General features: G+C 44.8%; 1 protein-coding gene and 1 pseudogene across 2 annotated transcripts; one reads left to right on the plus strand and one right to left on the minus strand.

The window, feature by feature from the left end:
* Positions 1-5,459: 5,459 nt before the first annotated feature.
* On the minus strand, positions 5,460-5,921 carry LOC308416524 (putative ribosome biogenesis protein RLP24; annotated as a pseudogene). Its single transcript has one exon. The product of its transcript is annotated as a putative ribosome biogenesis protein RLP24 (transcript).
* A 6,681-nt stretch (positions 5,922-12,602) lies between these two features.
* Positions 12,603-18,254, plus strand: CYP17A1 (cytochrome P450 family 17 subfamily A member 1; the record flags this gene model as incomplete). The annotated part of the gene is made up of 8 exons (XM_080911118.1): positions 12,603-12,899; positions 14,425-14,560; positions 14,741-14,970; positions 15,697-15,783; positions 16,113-16,328; positions 16,618-16,787; positions 17,469-17,572; positions 17,971-18,254. The coding sequence occupies 8 exons, from the start codon at positions 12,603-12,605 to the stop codon at positions 18,252-18,254; spliced, it is 1,524 nt and encodes a 507-aa protein (XP_080767244.1).
* Positions 18,255-18,266: the final 12 nt, after the last annotated feature.

Consider the following 18,266-nt stretch of genomic DNA (forward strand, 5'->3'; position numbering starts at 1 on the left):
CTAAGCCGGACGACGGCGAGTCCCTGGGGCCAAAAACGACGCAAAGCGTCCAATCGTGCGAAGAGGAAGGACCGCATGCGCTTAGCTCAAACTGCTTACTAAAATTATTTAAAATGTTCAGAGGATGGGCATGGAAGGAAGACAAGGTCTAGGCAGGCTACCCTAGAGGGAATAGAATAGATTTACTTAGGTAAATCTCTAGTTTAGAGTCAGATGATCTGGATGGCATCCCAAGCAGTGGTGTGGCTACAAATTGCTCAAACCCCTCCACTCGCCCCCCGCCCCCCCTACCCCGTGTCTTATGTTCCTCATCTGTTTTAGGGCCAGCACTGCGTTAACTAGGCATGTTAGTAAAACTCTGTAATCCTAGCATTCTCGAGGTGGAGGCAGGAGGGTCAGAAGTTCAAAGTCGTTCTTGGCTGTATGGCAAGTAGAGGCCAACTTGTGATACACGAGACCACATATATAGAATAAAGCAAACATAAAATAAAACAGATTCTGGCCAGTTCGAACAGATATTTAATAAAATTAGCAAAGGACACGGGCCAAAGAAAATGAAATTCAAATGACTAAGGTGAAAAAAAGTCAACATCACTAAATTGTGTGTGTGTGTGTGTGTGTGTGTGTGTGTGTGTGTGTGTGTGTTTTCAAGGGATCCTCTGTGTAGTCCTGACTGTCCTGAAACTCAAACTCACAGAGATCCACCTGTGTGTGCCACCACCACCCGATTCATCACTATTATTTTTATCATTAGTAGTTTGTATTGATGAATAGCCTTTTAGTTAAAACTGTTTATGATTACTTTGGAAGCAAGTGTTCGGTCACTGGGAGTATGCCCTCTGGAGGGGATAGTGAGATTCTGACCCCATTTTGCATCAACCTGCTCTGTCCCTGATACAAAACACCAACAACAATAAGGTGCCTCTTTGCACACTGCAGTCGGGCAGAGGGTGGGGTAGGGTGGAGTGGGTGTCGTTTTAGTCTATGTATGTTTTGCCTACATGTGTGCATGTGTACCACATGAGTGCCTAGAGCCGAGGAAGTCAGAGGAAGGCATTGATTTCCTGAAACTGAAGTTATAGATGGTTGGGAACCATCGTGTGGGTGTTTGGAACTGAACCCAGGTCCTCTGTAAAAGCATCAACAGCTCTTAACTGCCGAGCCATCTCTCTAGAGCCTTAAAAGATTTATTGCTGCAGGGTATTCATCCACACTATGAACCCCGAGATTGTGTTTGTTTACTGGAAAAACCCGTTTCTAGTTGTGGTGAGACTCAGCCCTTAGCTCACAACCGTTAATCAATCCCTCTGGCTGGAATGCAGACACACCTTTAATCTTAGACAAGAAAGGTAAAATTAGTTTGTAGAAGGAAGCACCCGTGTTTGAAAGTGATATTTGAGAGACAGATAAAGTGACAAATCAGAGAAAGATTTGACAGAGTAAGACATGCCTAACTCTCCCCAGAACAGGGAGGAAAGGAGAGCTGCTTAAAAGGTCAAGCAAGTGAGAGGTGGGGGAAAGAAGACAGGTTAACCAGGAGAGTTTTACAGAGACATGTTGAAGATAGAACAAGCTAGACACAGATAAAGGCAAATGAACCAGAGAATGAGAAGGAGCCAGAAGATCAGAACAGATTGCTAGTTAGTTTGAGGCCAAGCAGAGCAATTTAGTCAGAGGCCTCCAAGAGAGAAGCTAGACTGAATCAGTCAGCATGGAGAGGAGTTTGAGCCAGAACAGCTGAGTTGAACCAGCCAGAGCTCAGAAAAGCGCAAGGGGGAGCTTATTCAGCAGTAAATCTCAGAGCCTAAATTAGATTGTATGGAGCTAGAAGCTTCCAGAACTGGGACTAGGTTAGCAGACTGAGGCAGTAAGCCTCAGAGATGACAATTACTTCAGGCAAATAAAAGTTGTGGTTATATCTTATTATTATTTTAAGTGTGTGTGTGTGTGTGTGTGTGTGTGTGTGTGTGTATGTGTGTGTGTGCATGAGAGGAGACGCCTTCAGTGTTCAGAGGAGTTGGAACCCTCTGAAGCTGGTCTCATAGGACGTTGTGAGCTGCTTGATGTGGGTGTTGGAAATCAAACTGGGATCTTTTCTGAAGAACAACGCATGCTCTTCAGTTCTGAGTCACCACCCGAGCCCTGGAAACTTCGATTTTACTTTCTAATTTAGAAACCACAGCCCAGTGGAATCCTGATGTTTTTAAATGTATGCATGGCTTAACGCTTACGATGTTTTCAAGGTTCATCTACGATGTTATTCCTTTTCATGACTAAACGATAGTCTAACAAGCGTGTACATATGTGTGTGTTTAACCCACAGGCCATACGTGTGGTGGTGATTTTATTGGAGACTAACTTTTCGGTTCACTGTTAACCGGTGCATGTATGTACTGTTGTACTGTTGACACCTCTGTGCTACAACATCCATGTGGAGGTCAGAGGGCAACAAGCAGGAGTCGGTTCTCTCTTATTGTGTGAGTCTGGAGGATTGAGCTTAGGTTGTCAGGCTTGGTGGGAAGTACCTTTGCTCACTTAGCCATTTTGCCATCCTAAAAATGTTATCACCATACTCGTGTGTTTATGGTAATGGTGATATTGACAAACATATCACTACCAGTCACATAAACATGCTACATACAATTCTATATAGCATAAGATGTTGTATGCTTTTGTTTTGTGTGTGTTTTATTTGTGTTTTCTCTTTTTCTTTCTTTTTTCTTTTTTTTTTTATTGTTTTTTTTAAACAATTTATTTATTACACGTAAGTACACTGTAGCTAGCTGTCTTCAGACACACCAGAAGAGGATATCATCAGATCCCATTACAGATGGTTGTGAGCCACCATGTGGTTGCTGGGATTTGAACTCAGGACCTCTGGAAGAGCAGTCAGTGCTCTTAACCACTGAGCCATCTCTCCAGCCCGTGTTTTCTCTTTTTCAAGACAAGGCCTCTCCACATAGTTCCAGCTGCCCTAGAACTCAATAAGTAGACAGGCTGACCTAAAACTCACATTCTCTGCCTCCCAGGAGGGACCACAGCAACGAGACTGAGGGTGTGACAATTTTATTGAGAACAATAAGACCTTTTTATATCAGAAATGTATTACAATGGCAATCACCAGGATCAATGCAGTTGTCATCTCCAGGGTACAATGACATGTGTGAGTTATACAGGGCACACAAGATCAGTGTCTAGGAGCACTTGTCCTGTTCTGCTTCCACATTTCCTTAACAACTAAGGGGACATCCAGAGATCCACGAGAGGCCTGAATGCTTCACTGCCTGAAAGAGTGTGTCCTGAATCTTTACTGCCCAAGGGAGTGCCTCAGTTTCTCAGGAATGGGAAGGCACACAGTGCCCCAGGAACCATAGGCTCTAACCTGACAAACCTATGATGCATGCCTCTATGCAGTGAGCCTAGACGATCTCCACAGTTCCCTGCAACTTATTCTTGTAGAGGACCCAGGTTTGATTCCAAGGACTTACATGGTTGGCTCACAAACATAGCTAACGACAGTTCTAAGTTTGACTCCCTGTTCTGACTTCCATAGACAGAGATACATTCAGACAAAATACTCATACACATAAAAGAAAATGCATCTTCTAAAGAAGGGAATATCTTTATCTGCTTTTGATATTAAGATGTGGCTCCCTTTATACAATTAATCAGGGAATGTTCCTCCGTGTTTACTTTCTATTTATCTATCTATCTATCTATCTATCATCTATCTTTATCTATTATCTATCATCTATATATCATCTATCTACATCTATTTATCTATCTATCTCTATCTATCTATCTATCTATCTATCTATCTATCTGTCTATCTATCTATCTGTCTGTCTGCTTTTGGCCTTTTGAGACAGGGTTTTACTCTGTAGCCCTGGCTGTCCTAGAACTCAATCTGTAGACTAAGCTGGTCTCAAACTCACAGAGATCCTCCTGTCTCTGCCTCACAGGTGCTGGGATTAAAAGCATGTACCACCACTGGTCAGTCTATCTTCTTAAAAAAAGCATAGAGAGTCAGCATCATTTCCCTTAAGTGTTTGGTATGATTCATTAGTGGATCATCTCTGTATTAGTCTTTTTGTTATTGGGAATTTATTTGGAGGATGAATTTTGTTATTTTTGTTCATTTGTTGAGAAAGGATTACACTATTTAGCTTAGCCAGGTCTCAAACTCATGATCCTCCTGCCTCAGCCTCCTGAAGATTACAAGCTTGTACCACTATATGCGGTTTACTCTATTTTTCAATGTTATAACAAAATATTTGAGGTAGGATAACCTGTAAAATAAAGAGGTTTCCTTTTTTAACTTTAGAAAGGGTTTTACTTGTGTACAAATAATAGTCAGCATTCTATCCACAAATTCTACTTTCCAAAGCCAGAGTTTCTTTTTGGTTGTTTTTTTCTTTTTCTAGATTTATTTATTTATTATATGTGAGTACACTGTAGCTGTCTTCAGACACACCAGAAGAGGGCATCAGATCTCTTTACAGATGGTTGTGAGTCACCATGTGGTTGTTGGACTTTGAACTCGGGATCTCTGGAAGAGCAGTCAAGTGCTCTTAACCACTGAGCCTTAAGGTTTAAAAAAAATAAAAATAAAAAATGCTAGATATTATGGTTCATGCCTTTAATCCCAGAACTGGGGAGCCAAGGGTAGGTGAATCTTCAAGGCAGCCTGGTCTACAGAGTGAGTTTCAGGACAGCCAGAGCTAGACAAAGAGATCCTGTTTCAATCAATCAATCAATAAATCAATAAATAAATAAATAAATAAATAAGAAGGAAAAGAAAACTGCACACTAAACTTTGAAAGGCACCAAGATTCTTCTGCTTCTAGATCACTGATGGGCTGGAAGGAGAGGAGAATCTTTGGGACAGATGTCACAACTTGGAACTGAGCATTCTCCAAAGCATAAATAGCAAGGTGCCATTCATGCAAAGTTTATCACTGGCTCACCTCCACCATCACAGCTGCCTATTAGAATGGCTGAAGCCAAGATCAGATGGCCCAACATTATTCAACTCTGTGATGCAATATGCAACTCTAAGAAGTTACCAAACATTCTAGACCAAAACAAAAGAGACTCAGCTAGACATGAGAACAGTCAGTTTCTGTGTAACCTCCATTTCAATAACCCTAAGAAACAGACTATCCCAATGCAAGAAAAATATTACATCATTTCAGATTTCACACTGGAAGACGGTTGGCTCCACCATGGTATGTCCACAGTTCATGTCTTCATCTACACACAAACTTTCCTGTTTGCATGAGCACATCACAGTGAAGCAGAACGCTGAGCTGAGACCTAACACCCACAAGCGGATGCTTTTACAGGCTGCACGTTGAGTCACCCTTGTCAGAGGGACCTTATGGAACCAATCAGTAACATAAGGGCTGAAAGTCTCCGCTGGACTCCAGTGTGCACAGGGCCGGTTGCAGGCAGCATCGTTAGGAAGCTTCCTCCACGTCCGCATCCTCCGGTAACTGCTGGACCATTTCTGCCTCCAGCTGCTTTCCTTCGCCTGCAAGAGGAGCCCGGATAAGATGGACGTTATGTTTGACCTCTTTGATGTCCCGAACCTTCTGTAGCTCTTCGTTTTTCTTCAAGCTGTTCATTATACATTTAGCCTGGCGCTTCTGTTTGGTCTCTTCAACTCTCTTCATTGCATCAATTTCACGGGCTCGGTTCTGCGGTTTTCAAATTCAAATGTGTTGTCCACTGTGAGTTCTTTGCCTGTTGCTTTATGGAAGGCTTTAGTCCACCTGACGTTGGCGTGGGTTCCTCTTCTTGAAGTTTTTACGACACTTAGATTTGCAGACTTGAAACACCTTGCAATTGTTGCGGACGAACATCATGCCCTGGCCTGGATAGATCCGCCCCGAGCAGAAATAACACTTCTGGATCCTCATGTTGACCCGTATGGGACCCCCAAGAGGTTTCTTTAGCTCATTGTTTTGGAGGCCAAAAGTTCAAATAGGATTGTAAGGTTCTGGTGTGGACCCTCAGGCACATCTCAAAAGAGAAAGCAAGACTTTGACTTGGGGTCCCATAATCCCTTCCAAACACACTCTCCTGATAGACCTAAGGACCTTTCATCACTGAAAACCAAAACTCTGACACATAAGACAAAAACGGATCTGGAGAGTGACTAGAGAGATGATTCAGTGGTTAAAAGCACAAACAGCTTTTGCAGAGGACCTGAGCTGGATTCTCAGCACCCACATCAAGCAGCTCACAAACACCGGTAACTTCAACTTCAGGACCATCCGGTGCCTCTAGCACATGCACATACACGGACATACACACCATAACAGACCCATAACTTAAAATAAAATCATTTTTAAAAAAATCAGACAACAGTATTCTATGTTCCTGGCACTTTCTTCTGGGAGAATTATCAATTCTACATCTAAGACAAACAAAGATCGGTTTAAATTATCTTTTCCCTTCTATATGAGTTTCGGTAAATAATGTTTTTAAACGTCATATTCAGACATATAGTAATTTATAGGATTCCTTTATTAACATTTTAAAAGATCATTTTACCTATTTAAGAAAGTAACTAGTGACTGGGCCATAGTAGCACATGCCCTGAATCTCGGTTCTTGGGAGGCAGGGGCAGGGGGACCTCTGGGAGTTCGAAGACAACCTGGACTTCAGAGAGCATTCCAAGATACCTGGGGCTACACAGGGGAACCGTACCTTGAAAAACCAAAAGGAGGGAGAGAAGGAAGGGGAGGAGGAAGGGGTGGAGGAAGGGGTGGAGGAAAGGGAGGAGGAGGGGGAGTGGGGGAGGAGGAAGAGGAGGAAGGGGAAGAGGAAAGGGAGGAAGAAGGGGAAGAGGACGGGGGGGGGGGGGGGGGGGGGAGGCAAGCTTGTGTTTAATAACAAGAGCGCTAATTTTATTAGGGAATGCAGAGGGAAATGAAGAGGTGGAACCTGGGGGTGAAATTTAGGATTGAACAAAATCCCAGCACGATGCTAACTGACTGTTGGAGCTTTTTTGTTTTGCTTTGCTTTTTTTTTTTTTTTTTTTTTTTTTTTTTTTTTTTTTTTTTTTTTTTTGCTCTTAATATCTTGCAGTGGAAACCTCTTCTTTAATAACAAGTACAAAAAGCTTGGAACAGTTTTTGTTTGCTACTGGGTGATAACATCTGTTTGGGGGCGTGTTTTTAATTTTTGTGTTTGGGAGCAGACTTTAAATTTATTTTATTGCACTAGGCGGCCTTGAACACCTAATCGTCCTGCCTCTACCTTCGGGATTACAGGTATGTGCCTCCATGCCCAGCCTTTTCTTAGAACTTTTCATTCAGAAAGACCTTACAATTTCATTCCCAGTAGAACATGGCCAGGCTCATGGAGTTTGAGAGAGTTCTTCGACCAAGCATGTTGCACACTGCTTTGCAAGAATGATATTGTATGAGCTCCATGCCTTTGCCCACAGTCGTGTCTGACTACATCTCTCCAGTGGTTTGAGGGGATTCAGTTCATCCTGGTGCTGAAGGCACAGTAGCAATGGAAGCATGGCACTGCTTGCCCATAGCTAAGCAGAGTAGGAAGCAGACACCAGGGGGTGCTTCACCCCATGTGATTTCAGGCTTTGATGATTCATCATCATTGTTAAAAGAGGTAGCTTGCTCTAGCTTTGTATTCAGCAACTGCATTAGTCATTTAAAGAACCGGTTTTTGCTGGGAATGGTCTTCGGTCTGCGTACCTTTAATCCCAGCATTCCGTAAATAGAGACAGGTAGGTCTCTGTGACTTCAAGACCAGCCTGGTCTACATAATGAGTTTCAGCCCAGGAAGACCTACATAGTGAGACCCTGTCACAAAACACACATACACACAACAAACAAACAACAATAATTTTAAAATCTGATTTTAATTTTAATGAAAAATACGTTTCCATTACATGTGTCTTTCAGCATCTAAGACAGCTGCCTACATCTCTAATGACTATTTGGTACACTTATATTTAGTGTGTGTGTGTGTGTGTGTGTGTGTGTGTGTGTACACTTGTGTCATGGCACACATCATAGGACAGTTTTCAAGAGTCAGTACCCTCCTTCAAAGTTCTGGGATCAAACTCAGGTTATCAAAGTTGGCAGCAGACACCTTTACCAGCTTCGCCATCTCATGCCCCCCACCCCTTTCTATTCTGAGAACTGTTTCTCCTTAGACTAAATTCTCCTGCTTCAGTTAGGACAAGGCACTTGTGCAGAAGCCATTGGTGGAGATGAGTGTTGAGAGCCAACAGCTGACATCTGTAGTATAAAGATCTTCAATCTGAAGGTCAGTATCAGCTCCTGTTTAAGTGTTGAATACTGATGACGGTTAAGACCTTGATGGGGGAAGATCATCCAAAGAGGATGCTGATGGCGAAGGCCCAAAGGCCGATGAAGGAACCTTGACTTACATAAGGTCAAGAGAATTCAAAGAACACTAGAAGAGGGTTGAAGAAAAGCAAACAGCTGATGATGTTAGTGGAGTGTTTTATGAAGGGGAGTCTGAAGGAGAGCCAAAGCACTTGGCAAGCAAGAAGTCACTGTTGACCTTATTAACAGCAGATTCAATAGTATGGTGGGCTGAGAGGCCGAAATGCAAAGCACACAATGAATGAGGAATAAAGACACCTTCATCATATTACCCTGTCAAGAGTCTGATTGAAGAGGATAAAGAAATGGCCGAGAGGTTAGGAGCACATAGCTCTTCCAAAAGACCCAGGATCAGTTCCCAACATGTACACAAGGCACTTTACAACTTCTAGTAACTCCAGCTCCAGGGGATCTGATGCTCTCTTCTGGCCTTCATGGGCACTCACACACATGGATACACACTCACTCATACACTTAAGTAAAGAATAAGTATACACTTCTAAAGTTCAAGAGTCTGGTGATGCTACTAGAGAGATGGCACAGAGAAGAGCACCTGAAGAAGGACCTGGATTCTGTTCCACCTACCAATATGGCGGCTCACAAATATTCCAGGTCCAGATCCAGGGGGTCCAACTCCTTCTTCTGACCTCTGCAAGCACCAAGCATGTACAGGGTACCCATACATACACTCAGATAAGTACCACGCTCTCCTCTTAGTCACATGCCAACTAGGACAATCATCTATCAGTGCTCCATGGGCTGGAAACGTCTCACCAGTTGGGAAAGCAAACCTTCTCATGCACCAGGAAATGTATGGGGAAACCCCCAAATTATGATAACTGTCTCTCCTTTTAATTTATTTTATTTTATGCACATTGGGGTTTTGCTTACACACATGTCTGTGGGAGGGTATCACTTTCTGAAAATGGAGTTACAGTTTGTGAGCAGCCATGTGGGGGCTGGGAATTGAACCCAGGTCCTTTGGAAGAACAATCCAAGTAAAGACTCTAGGAAGCCCATTTGGGTGATATTCTAGATCAGGTTTATGTGATGTCTGATCAACTGGAGCTGAAGAACCAGGTGGGATAAACAGGAGATCCTTGGGGCTGGAGAGATGGCTCAGAAGTTAAAAATGCTTTCTGTTCTAACAGAGAACTAGGTTCAATTCTCAGAACCCACATAGCAATTTACAGACATCTATAAGTCCAGGTCCATGGGGTCTGACACTCTGTTCTGGCTTCTGCGGGGACAGTGTAAGACATACTGTCTGTGTTTACAATTATGCTGGAAAATACTCATAATCACAAAATAAAAATAAACACATCTTTTTACAACCACAAACAATATATATATATATATATATATATATATATATATATATATATAGAGAGAGAGAGAGAGAGAGAGAGAGAGAGAGAGAGAGAGAGAGAGAGAGAGGGAACCCAGTTTCACCAAAGTGAAACCTTTGCTTTGCTATGATTAAGAGAACTGCACCAATGAGGTAAAATCTTCTGGCAATATTGCATCAGGGTCAGCACAGAGAAGCTGTGGTCCAGAGAGGCCAAGGCTCACCTCGTGCCAACAGCCAGACTTGGTTATATGAAAAGTCCCCTAGTCATGGAGGAGTCGTGGAGGACGGCTGAGGTTTGGCACTGTAGGGCAGGGATGGAGTCTCTAAAGAAAGGCTGCAAGATGCTACTGGTGAAGGTGCTGCCTCAGTTCCAGTGGAGACCCCAGCACAGGGAGGATAGCAGCACTGCAGCAGGACCTCCAGGCCCAAGAGCAGCTGTGGAATGGAGCAGCCCGAGAAGAGGAAGGACACACGAGCTACAAATGACAGAGCTGGGGAAATGGAGCCCCTGGAGCCCAAAATACAGTGAGCGGCAGGTGTCAGAGAGATTAACACTTGTGGACTTGGTTCTGATTTGATTTGATTAGACTGCCCCCGCTTCTTCTGTCTTGGAGTAAGAACAAAGTATGTAACTTATTTCTGATTTTACAGATCACTGACTTAAGAGAATTTGGACTTTTAAAGTAATGTTTAAAGAAAATTTGGATTTTTTTTTTCCTTTTGAGACAGTTTCACTGTGTAAACCAGGCCAGCTTCAAACTCATAGAGATTCACTTGTCTGGACCTCCTGAGTGCTGGGATTAAAGGTGTATGCCACCAGGCCTGAGCTGATACTGTGGGATGTTAATGTCAAATTTTCTAAAGACCGTGGAAGCTTTAAAGCTTTACCAGCTTTATATTATTTTATAATTTTACAGGTGTCGAGGGTCAAATGTGCTGGCAGTTCTTGCCAACTTGACACGAATTGGACAATCCAGGGCAAAAAGGAACTCAGCTGAGAAGTTGCCTCATCAGATTGGCCTGTAGGGAAGTGTGTGGCAGCATTTTCTTGATTAATAATTTTGTGGGAGGGCCCAGCTCACCTAGGTGCACCTACCTCTATGAACAAGTGGTATAGGTTATGTAAGAAGGCGGGGGGATCACTGCTCCATGATTTCGGCTTCAGCTCCTGCCTCCGGGTTCCTGCCTTGGCTTCTCGGTGACTGTGACCTGGGATGGATAAGCCAAAGAACTCCTTTCCTCTCCAAGAACTCCTTTTGGTCATGGCCTTTATCACAGCAATAGCAACTGAATGAAATCGAGGAATAAGCGTGTTCATAGACAAAGTAGTTCAGATGCGTCCGGATCTGGAAGGAGGGTTGGAGAGTTTTACTTAATGGCTCTGGTGTCAGTCAGGAGGGGTGAAAGCTTTGGAAGTGGCTAATGCTCACAGTTGTGTAACTCATTGCACAAGATTTGAACTCCTAAAATGCAACCCATCTGCTATTGATTTGGAGTGGAACATAGTCTTTCCAGGGTAACTTCGAACTTTCTGTGAAACTGAGGCTGGCCTGACCCTCCAGGACCTGCCTCCTGAGTGCTGGGGTTACAGGTGAGTCCTGGCATTTCCATGCCCAAAATGAACCTTTCAAAAGGATTAAAGAGACAGAGATGGCTCAAATGTAATAATTCTTTTTTTTAACTATAATTTTTATCTCTTTTATTATAGAGTGCTGAGACATACATTAAAACTTTCAATCGGTGATCCTATTAGCAGTCAGCATTTTCACATCGATTAGATAGAGGATTTTGTTTAGATAGCCATGCCTAATTTTAAAGGCTCAAAGACATGTTTTGACCATTTGAAGATGGTTTTATAGAAATGTAATGATTCTTAAGTGATAGTTAAAAATGCTCTTCTGTGTGTTTGTGTTTACGATACTAGTTAGGTATTGTATATAATTTTGAACCAGTATTTTATAATTTTACATGGTGAGTGTTTTACCTGCATATATGTAGGCATACTGTGTGCACCTCTGATGCTTTCAGGGGCCAGAAGACAGCACTAGACCCTGGGAATCAGACTTATAGAAAGTTGTGAGCTGCCCTGTCAGTGCTGAAAATCAAACCTAGGTCTTCTGGAAGAGCAGTGAGCCATCTTAACTGCTAAGCCATTTCTCCAGCCCTTAGTTAAAGATTTTAAATGATGTATTTTATGTTATATATATATTATAGTCACATGATAAAATGGTTGATTTCAGATTGAATAGCTCACTCAAGAGCACATACCTAGAAAGTGACCAAGCTAGATTTGAACAAAGACCAAAAATGGCTCTTGAGCTGATGTTCTATATCTGATAGCCAGGAAAAGCCCGGACTTCCAGGTTCTTATCATCACTGTCTTATGTGACCTTATGCTAACTAACCCTTGAAGATCTCTTTCTCCTCAACTATCAGATAATAAGAATGAAGTCTCCTTGACATCTTTGTCTAGCTGCAACCTGATGACATCAGATATTAACTGAACAGCACTTTTGACTCTAAAACGTGATCTCATTCTGACAAATTTGCCTCTGGGAGCATCCCTAGTGCAGAAGCCCCCAGGGAAACGACCAGCTCTCCCCTCCTCAACTAGCTCCTCCTCCAGGAGTTCATCCAGCATCTGAGCCAACTCTTGAAGAGGCCACATTCCCTCTCCTCTTCCTTCCTTTGCTGGGTGAGGACTCAGGCTTGGATTCATTCCAGGATAAACTTCTTCAGGCCAAGAGATAACACAACTTGTTCAAGGTGACAACCAGGAACGCCTTTTAAAAGTCCTCCTTTGCTGTTGAAGTTGCTGTGGCTTCTCCACTCCACAGCTGGACGTCTGCTTACACCGGGCTGCCATGTGGGAACTTGTGGGTCTCTTGCTGCTCCTCCTAGCCTATTTCTTTTGGCCTGAGTCAAAGACACCTGATGCCACGTTCCCCAGAAGCCTTCCCTTCCTGCCCCTGGTGGGCAGTCTGCCGTTCCTCCCCAGACGAGGTCATATGCATCTGCACTTCTTCAAGCTTCAGGAAAAGTATGGTCCCATCTATTCTCTTCGGCTGGGGACCACGACTACGGTGATCATCGGTCACTATCCGCTGGCCAGGGAGGTGCTCATCAAGAAGGGAAAAGAATTCTCTGGTCGGCCTCAGATGGTAAGTAAAACCAACCCTCCTTCTCCTCAGTCCCTGGGATTGTACACTTCTTAGTTCTTTCAAAATCAGACCCATGGGACCACTTTCTCAAGACCCCAGTGAACCTCTAAAGTGGGGAAGAGGAACTAAAGAGAAACTCTTGAATGTCCTGTCCAGCAAGATGGTCAGGGACCTGCAGAGCTGAGAAGCCTGCAAGCCACTCAACTTCCCCTCTATGCTATGCTAATCATTCCAGAACATGTAGGCAAAGCCCTTACCCAGACCCAGACCTAAACTTCTCTGTAGGTGTGACTCTGGTGAGAAATAGGGCACTGGCTGCGTCCTCCACAGGAGGATGCTTGGAGAAGCAGCTGGCCTCACAGAGGGCTAAGACTGCAATTTCTCTTATATGGCTTCTTCATCAGAGAGCTGGGGGATATTAGAGGAAAAGGGAGGACAGGGGACAGGGACGTTCAGTAGTATTTTAAGGCGTGTGACCTCTTCTATTCAGTGCTATTGAGAAACCATCCTACAAACAGCCTGTGTACCTGTGACTGGTTGCAAGTATTTCCCTGAGCTCCCCAATACAGGATGACTGTCCTCAGCTTTGAGCAGGCCTAAACATGCATTTTCCATGGGCTAGTCAATGAGAGAGGCTGCTCATAAAATTTTGGGTTCCATTCAGAAGCAAATGAATAAACTATGTCAAATGATTGTTGTGCAAGCCTCTAATGCCAGCACTTGGGAGGCAGAGGTAGGCAATTCTCTGTGGTTTGAGGCCAGCCTGGTCTACAGAGTGGGTTTCTGCATAGCCAATGTTATACAGGAAGACCCTGTCTCCAAATCAAATAAATAAACACTAGAGAGAAAGGAAGGAAGGAAGGAAGGAAGAAGGAAGAAAGAAAGGAAGGAAAAAAGGAAGGAAGAAAGAGAGAGAAAGAAAAAGAAAGGAAGGAAGGAAGGAAAAACGAAAGAAAGAAACAAAGAAGCAAAGTAAAAAATTAAAAACCACCACCCTCAAGAATAAAAGAGACTAGCCAGGGATGTTTATGGGAGTCAGGGATGGAGAAGGAGATGCTACAATATGCTTTTGCAGGCATCATCTTTTAGAGAACATAGCTCAAGCATAAGTTCATCCGGGGAGGATAAAACTTCTGCTGTCTCCAATGGAGTGTCTGAGGCCAGCGGTGGAAAGGGATTCTGTGGCTTTAGCAGCCCAGGGGGTGGGAGCAAAACCAGAGCTGTCCTGGGAGTCTCTCAATCTCCTTGTCCCTAGGACAGGCCCACATAGCTCATCTCACCCATAGCTGACTTTCCAGGTCAAAAACTGAAGTGGGAGGCCTAGAGGGTTCCTCCTGATGAAATCCAAGGTTCTTTCTGTCTCTGCACCACACTGCCTTTCATGAAACTTTAGCAAGGACTTTAGGGCTGTCCAACTAAGTAAGAGAGGCATGGGGAGCTCAAAAATGTCTCAGGACTACAGAGCCTAAGGGCTGCAGGAGTTTGCCTAATAATGCCTTCAGCCTTGCCTGCTCTCCAACCAAAGGTGACTCTAAGCCTCTTGTCGGACCAAGGAAAAGGCGTCGCCTTTGCTGATGCTGGTAGCTCCTGGCAGTTGCACCGAAAGCTGGTGTTCAGTACCTTTGCCCTGTTCCGGGATGACCAGAAACTGGAGAAGATGAGTGAGTGAAAGGCTAACCCCAGGGCTAGGGGGCTTGGGGTGGGGGGGGGAAGGATGCTGGGTGGCTGGAGGCAGCCATTTCTTAGAGGGTGCTGCCATCAAGTGGTCATTGGCTCTCTATGCCTATCCCTGGTTAAAACCCTGGTGAGAGGTGACGCTTCCAATTTCCCTCTCTTGTCAGTATGTCAGGAAGCCAACTCACTGTGTGACTTGATACTCACACACGATGGGGAGTCTGTAGACCTGTCTACGCCGATCTCCATGTCGGTAATCAACATTATCTGTGTCATCTGTTTCAACATATCTTACGAGAAAAAGGATCCCAAACTGATCACCATAAAGAATTTTTCCGACAGTATCCTGGATGCCCTGAGTCGCGGAAATCTGCTGGACATATTCCCGTGGTTGACGGTGAGAATGAAGCCAACACTTCCACTTCTACATCTCCCTGGGGCAGTGTTTTCGGTGTCCCCAGTTCTTCCAAATTCCATGACCATCTTTCTCTTCCAACTCATCCTCCGATCATCTGTTCTGTCTCACACTTCCGCAGACACTTAGTCAGCAGTTTACCCTCGAGGCTGAATCTCTCGTAGCTTACGCTGGCCTCCAAGAATCTATGGAACTAAGAAAGACTCTTAAAATTTCATCCACCTGCCTCCAAGTCCCAAGTGCTAGGACTATAAACATATACTATGGCGCCTGCTGGGTATCTTTCTCATGTCCTGTATAATAAGCTATTATTTTCTGATTGTCGTTTGCCAACAGTAAGCACCCTATAAGTGTTTGCCCTTGACTTCCCTCTGGAGGTATGTCCTATTATCCTCACGGTGCTGATGAGAGACAGACAGAGGCTTCACCCACTTGAGGAACTTGTCCAAGTCCTCAGTCTCAAGTCTGACTTATGGGAAGGGAAGGCTTGGTGTTGAATTGAACCGAGAACATGAGGTGTCCACCCTGTCCTTCATCATTTAAAGTTGTCCTTCGGTCCCCAGGAACCTCATTACTCCATCTTCTTGCCTTCCTCAGTGAAGGTCCTGACTGCTGTGTGGACTTTCTTAAACAGAAAGCTGAAGTGTGCCTCCCAGGAAGGATTTTCCTACTCGCATAGATGGAGTTGACGTTTCCTTCTGTTCGCAGATTTTCCCCAGCAAGGCCTTGGAAATAATAACGAGATCTGTTAAAGTTCGAGATGAAACGCTGGCTGAAATCTATGAAAAATGTAAGGTAAGTGATCAGGCAGAGGCAGCTATGAGGGTGAAGATGTCTTGAGAGCAAAATAGGGTGTGCTTTGGACACCTTGAGGTCCCTGCAGCCTGGCAGGGGCTGGCACATGATGGGCAATGACTGGAAACTGACCTATTCATAACTGGAAGAGGGGAAGTGAGTAACTGAAATGGTTCTAAGGGGATACAGAAGATGGCCCAGGGTCACCCCCACCTCTGTCCTGTCCAGCCTCCAGCACCAGAAGACTTGCTGCATCTCTGGAGTGAGGTGGGGGATGTTGGGAGTGAGGCTCCGTCCTCATCCTCCTCTCTCACTGGCTCTCACCCCAGGAGAAATTCAACAGTGAATCTATCTCCTGCCTAATGGACATTCTGATTCAAGCCCAGATGAACACAGACAACAATAACAGCATTGAAGGCCAGGACCCAAATGTGTTTTCAGACAAGCACATCCTCGCCACGGTGGGAGACATCTTTGGGGCTGGTATAGAGACAACTACATCTGTGCTGAAGTGGATCCTGGCTTTCCTGGTGCACAACCCTGAGGTGAGTGTCTCCTCCACTTGTTTTCCTGTAGGATCCAAGCAGCCCCATGTGAGGTGGGGGTGATGCCCGCAGTCTCTGTACAGATAACCTCAGCCCCTCACACAAGCAGCGGCTGACTCTGGCTCTGGGTTAAGGTTCAACGAACCTCTAGAAACAAGGCCCACCCCACAAAGCCATCACTGGATAGAACCATTCCAGGCTGTTCTGGGTATGACCACTGGGCTCTGCTAAGCCCATGTCTCTCTTAGACTTGAACAACCTGGTCCTACGACCTTGTTCTGGCCCTCAGGTGACAAAGAAGATCCAAAAGGAGATTGACCAACATGTAGGCTTCGGCCGAACACCAACCTTCACTGACCGCACTCACCTCCTCATGCTGGAGGCCACGATCCGAGAAGTGCTTCGTATCAGGCCAGTGGCCCCCATGCTCATCCCTCACAAGGCTAACACTAATTCCAGGTAAGCCCTTCTTCCGAGGCACTCAGCCTAGGAAGCAGCCTCTAGCTGGCCCAGTTGGTTCCTCAGGCCTTCGTTGCTGATCAACCTAGAGTCAAACAGAGACCACTGCTGTCAATTCCCCTGCCCTAGCCACTGTATCTACCCCCAGTGATCTCCACTGACTAAGTTGCATTGGCATCTGGCTTCCCATCAATCTTCCTGCTGCCCTTGGAGACACAGGTCTGGGCTAAATAACAGGGTGATTAATGTTCCAATGTCAGCAGATGGTGGTAATACATTCTCTGCCTCTGTCTCTCTGTCTCTCTCTCTCTGTCTCTCTCTCTCTCTGTCTCTCTCTCTCTGTCTCTCTCTCTCTCTCTGTCTCTCACTATATATATATATATATATATATATATATATATATATATATATAAAATACAAACATACACCCATGCATGCAATCATGCACACCAGCTTCTGAAACAGACACCCAAGTGCTGACTAACACATATGTCCACATAAATAGGGTTGATAGGCAATGATAAGACTGGCAATGCAGTAATGACAGAAGCAAGAAATTGAGGGAAAGGAATGATTGGGAATGGGAGAGGGTTCCTCCCCCCCATATCCCCCAAGTAGAGATGTTGGGTTTGGCAGAGAGGGGAAGACAAACCTCCTTTTTCTTCTGCATGTCTGGGTTAGCATTGGAGAGTTTACCATCCCCAAGGACACACATGTGGTCATCAACCTCTGGGCACTCCATCACGACAAGAAGGAATGGAGCCAGCCTGATAAGTTCCTGCCTGGTGAGTCCTCATCCTTCCCGTTCCAGTCCTCTGGCCACACAGTCAGCCAGGATCCTGTTCCTTGGGGACAGCACTCCTTCCTACCCACTAAGCTTGTCACCAGAAACCTCTTGGCTGCATCCTCATAGGCCTGTTACCATTCTCATCCCGATGGAGATTGCCACAGACTCTTCACAGATGGGGGTTGCAACTCTCCAAATATCTTCTGTGGGAAGTCTGCTGGTATCTGACTCCCATGAGGCCTGTCCATCTTCAATTGAAATGGGACAGTTTCTTCAGGGACCCCCTTTTTCTCCCTCACCATCCTTACTAAATATTTATTTCCTCATGCCCTAAAAGCAGGTTGAGGAAACCTGGGCATAGCTTGGCCCCTGACTGACATTTCCCTTTGTCCCCAGAGCGCTTCTTAGATCCAACAGGAAGCCATCTCATTACACCCACACCAAGTTACTTGCCCTTTGGAGCTGGTCCTCGATCCTGCATCGGAGAGGTTCTGGCCCGTCAGGAGCTCTTCATTATCACGGCTTTTCTGCTGCAGAGGTTTGACTTGCATGTGTCAGATGATAAACAACTGCCCTGCCTTGAGGGTGACCCCAAGGTGGTCTTTCTGATCGACCCTTTCAAAGTGAAGATCTCAGTACGCCAGGCATGGAAGGATGCACAGGCTGAGGTTAGCACCTGAGGCCACAACTAA

This window comes from Micromys minutus, assembly GCF_963924665.1.
Source record: "Micromys minutus genome assembly, chromosome: 2".
Taxonomy (NCBI): Eukaryota; Metazoa; Chordata; class Mammalia; order Rodentia; family Muridae; genus Micromys; species Micromys minutus.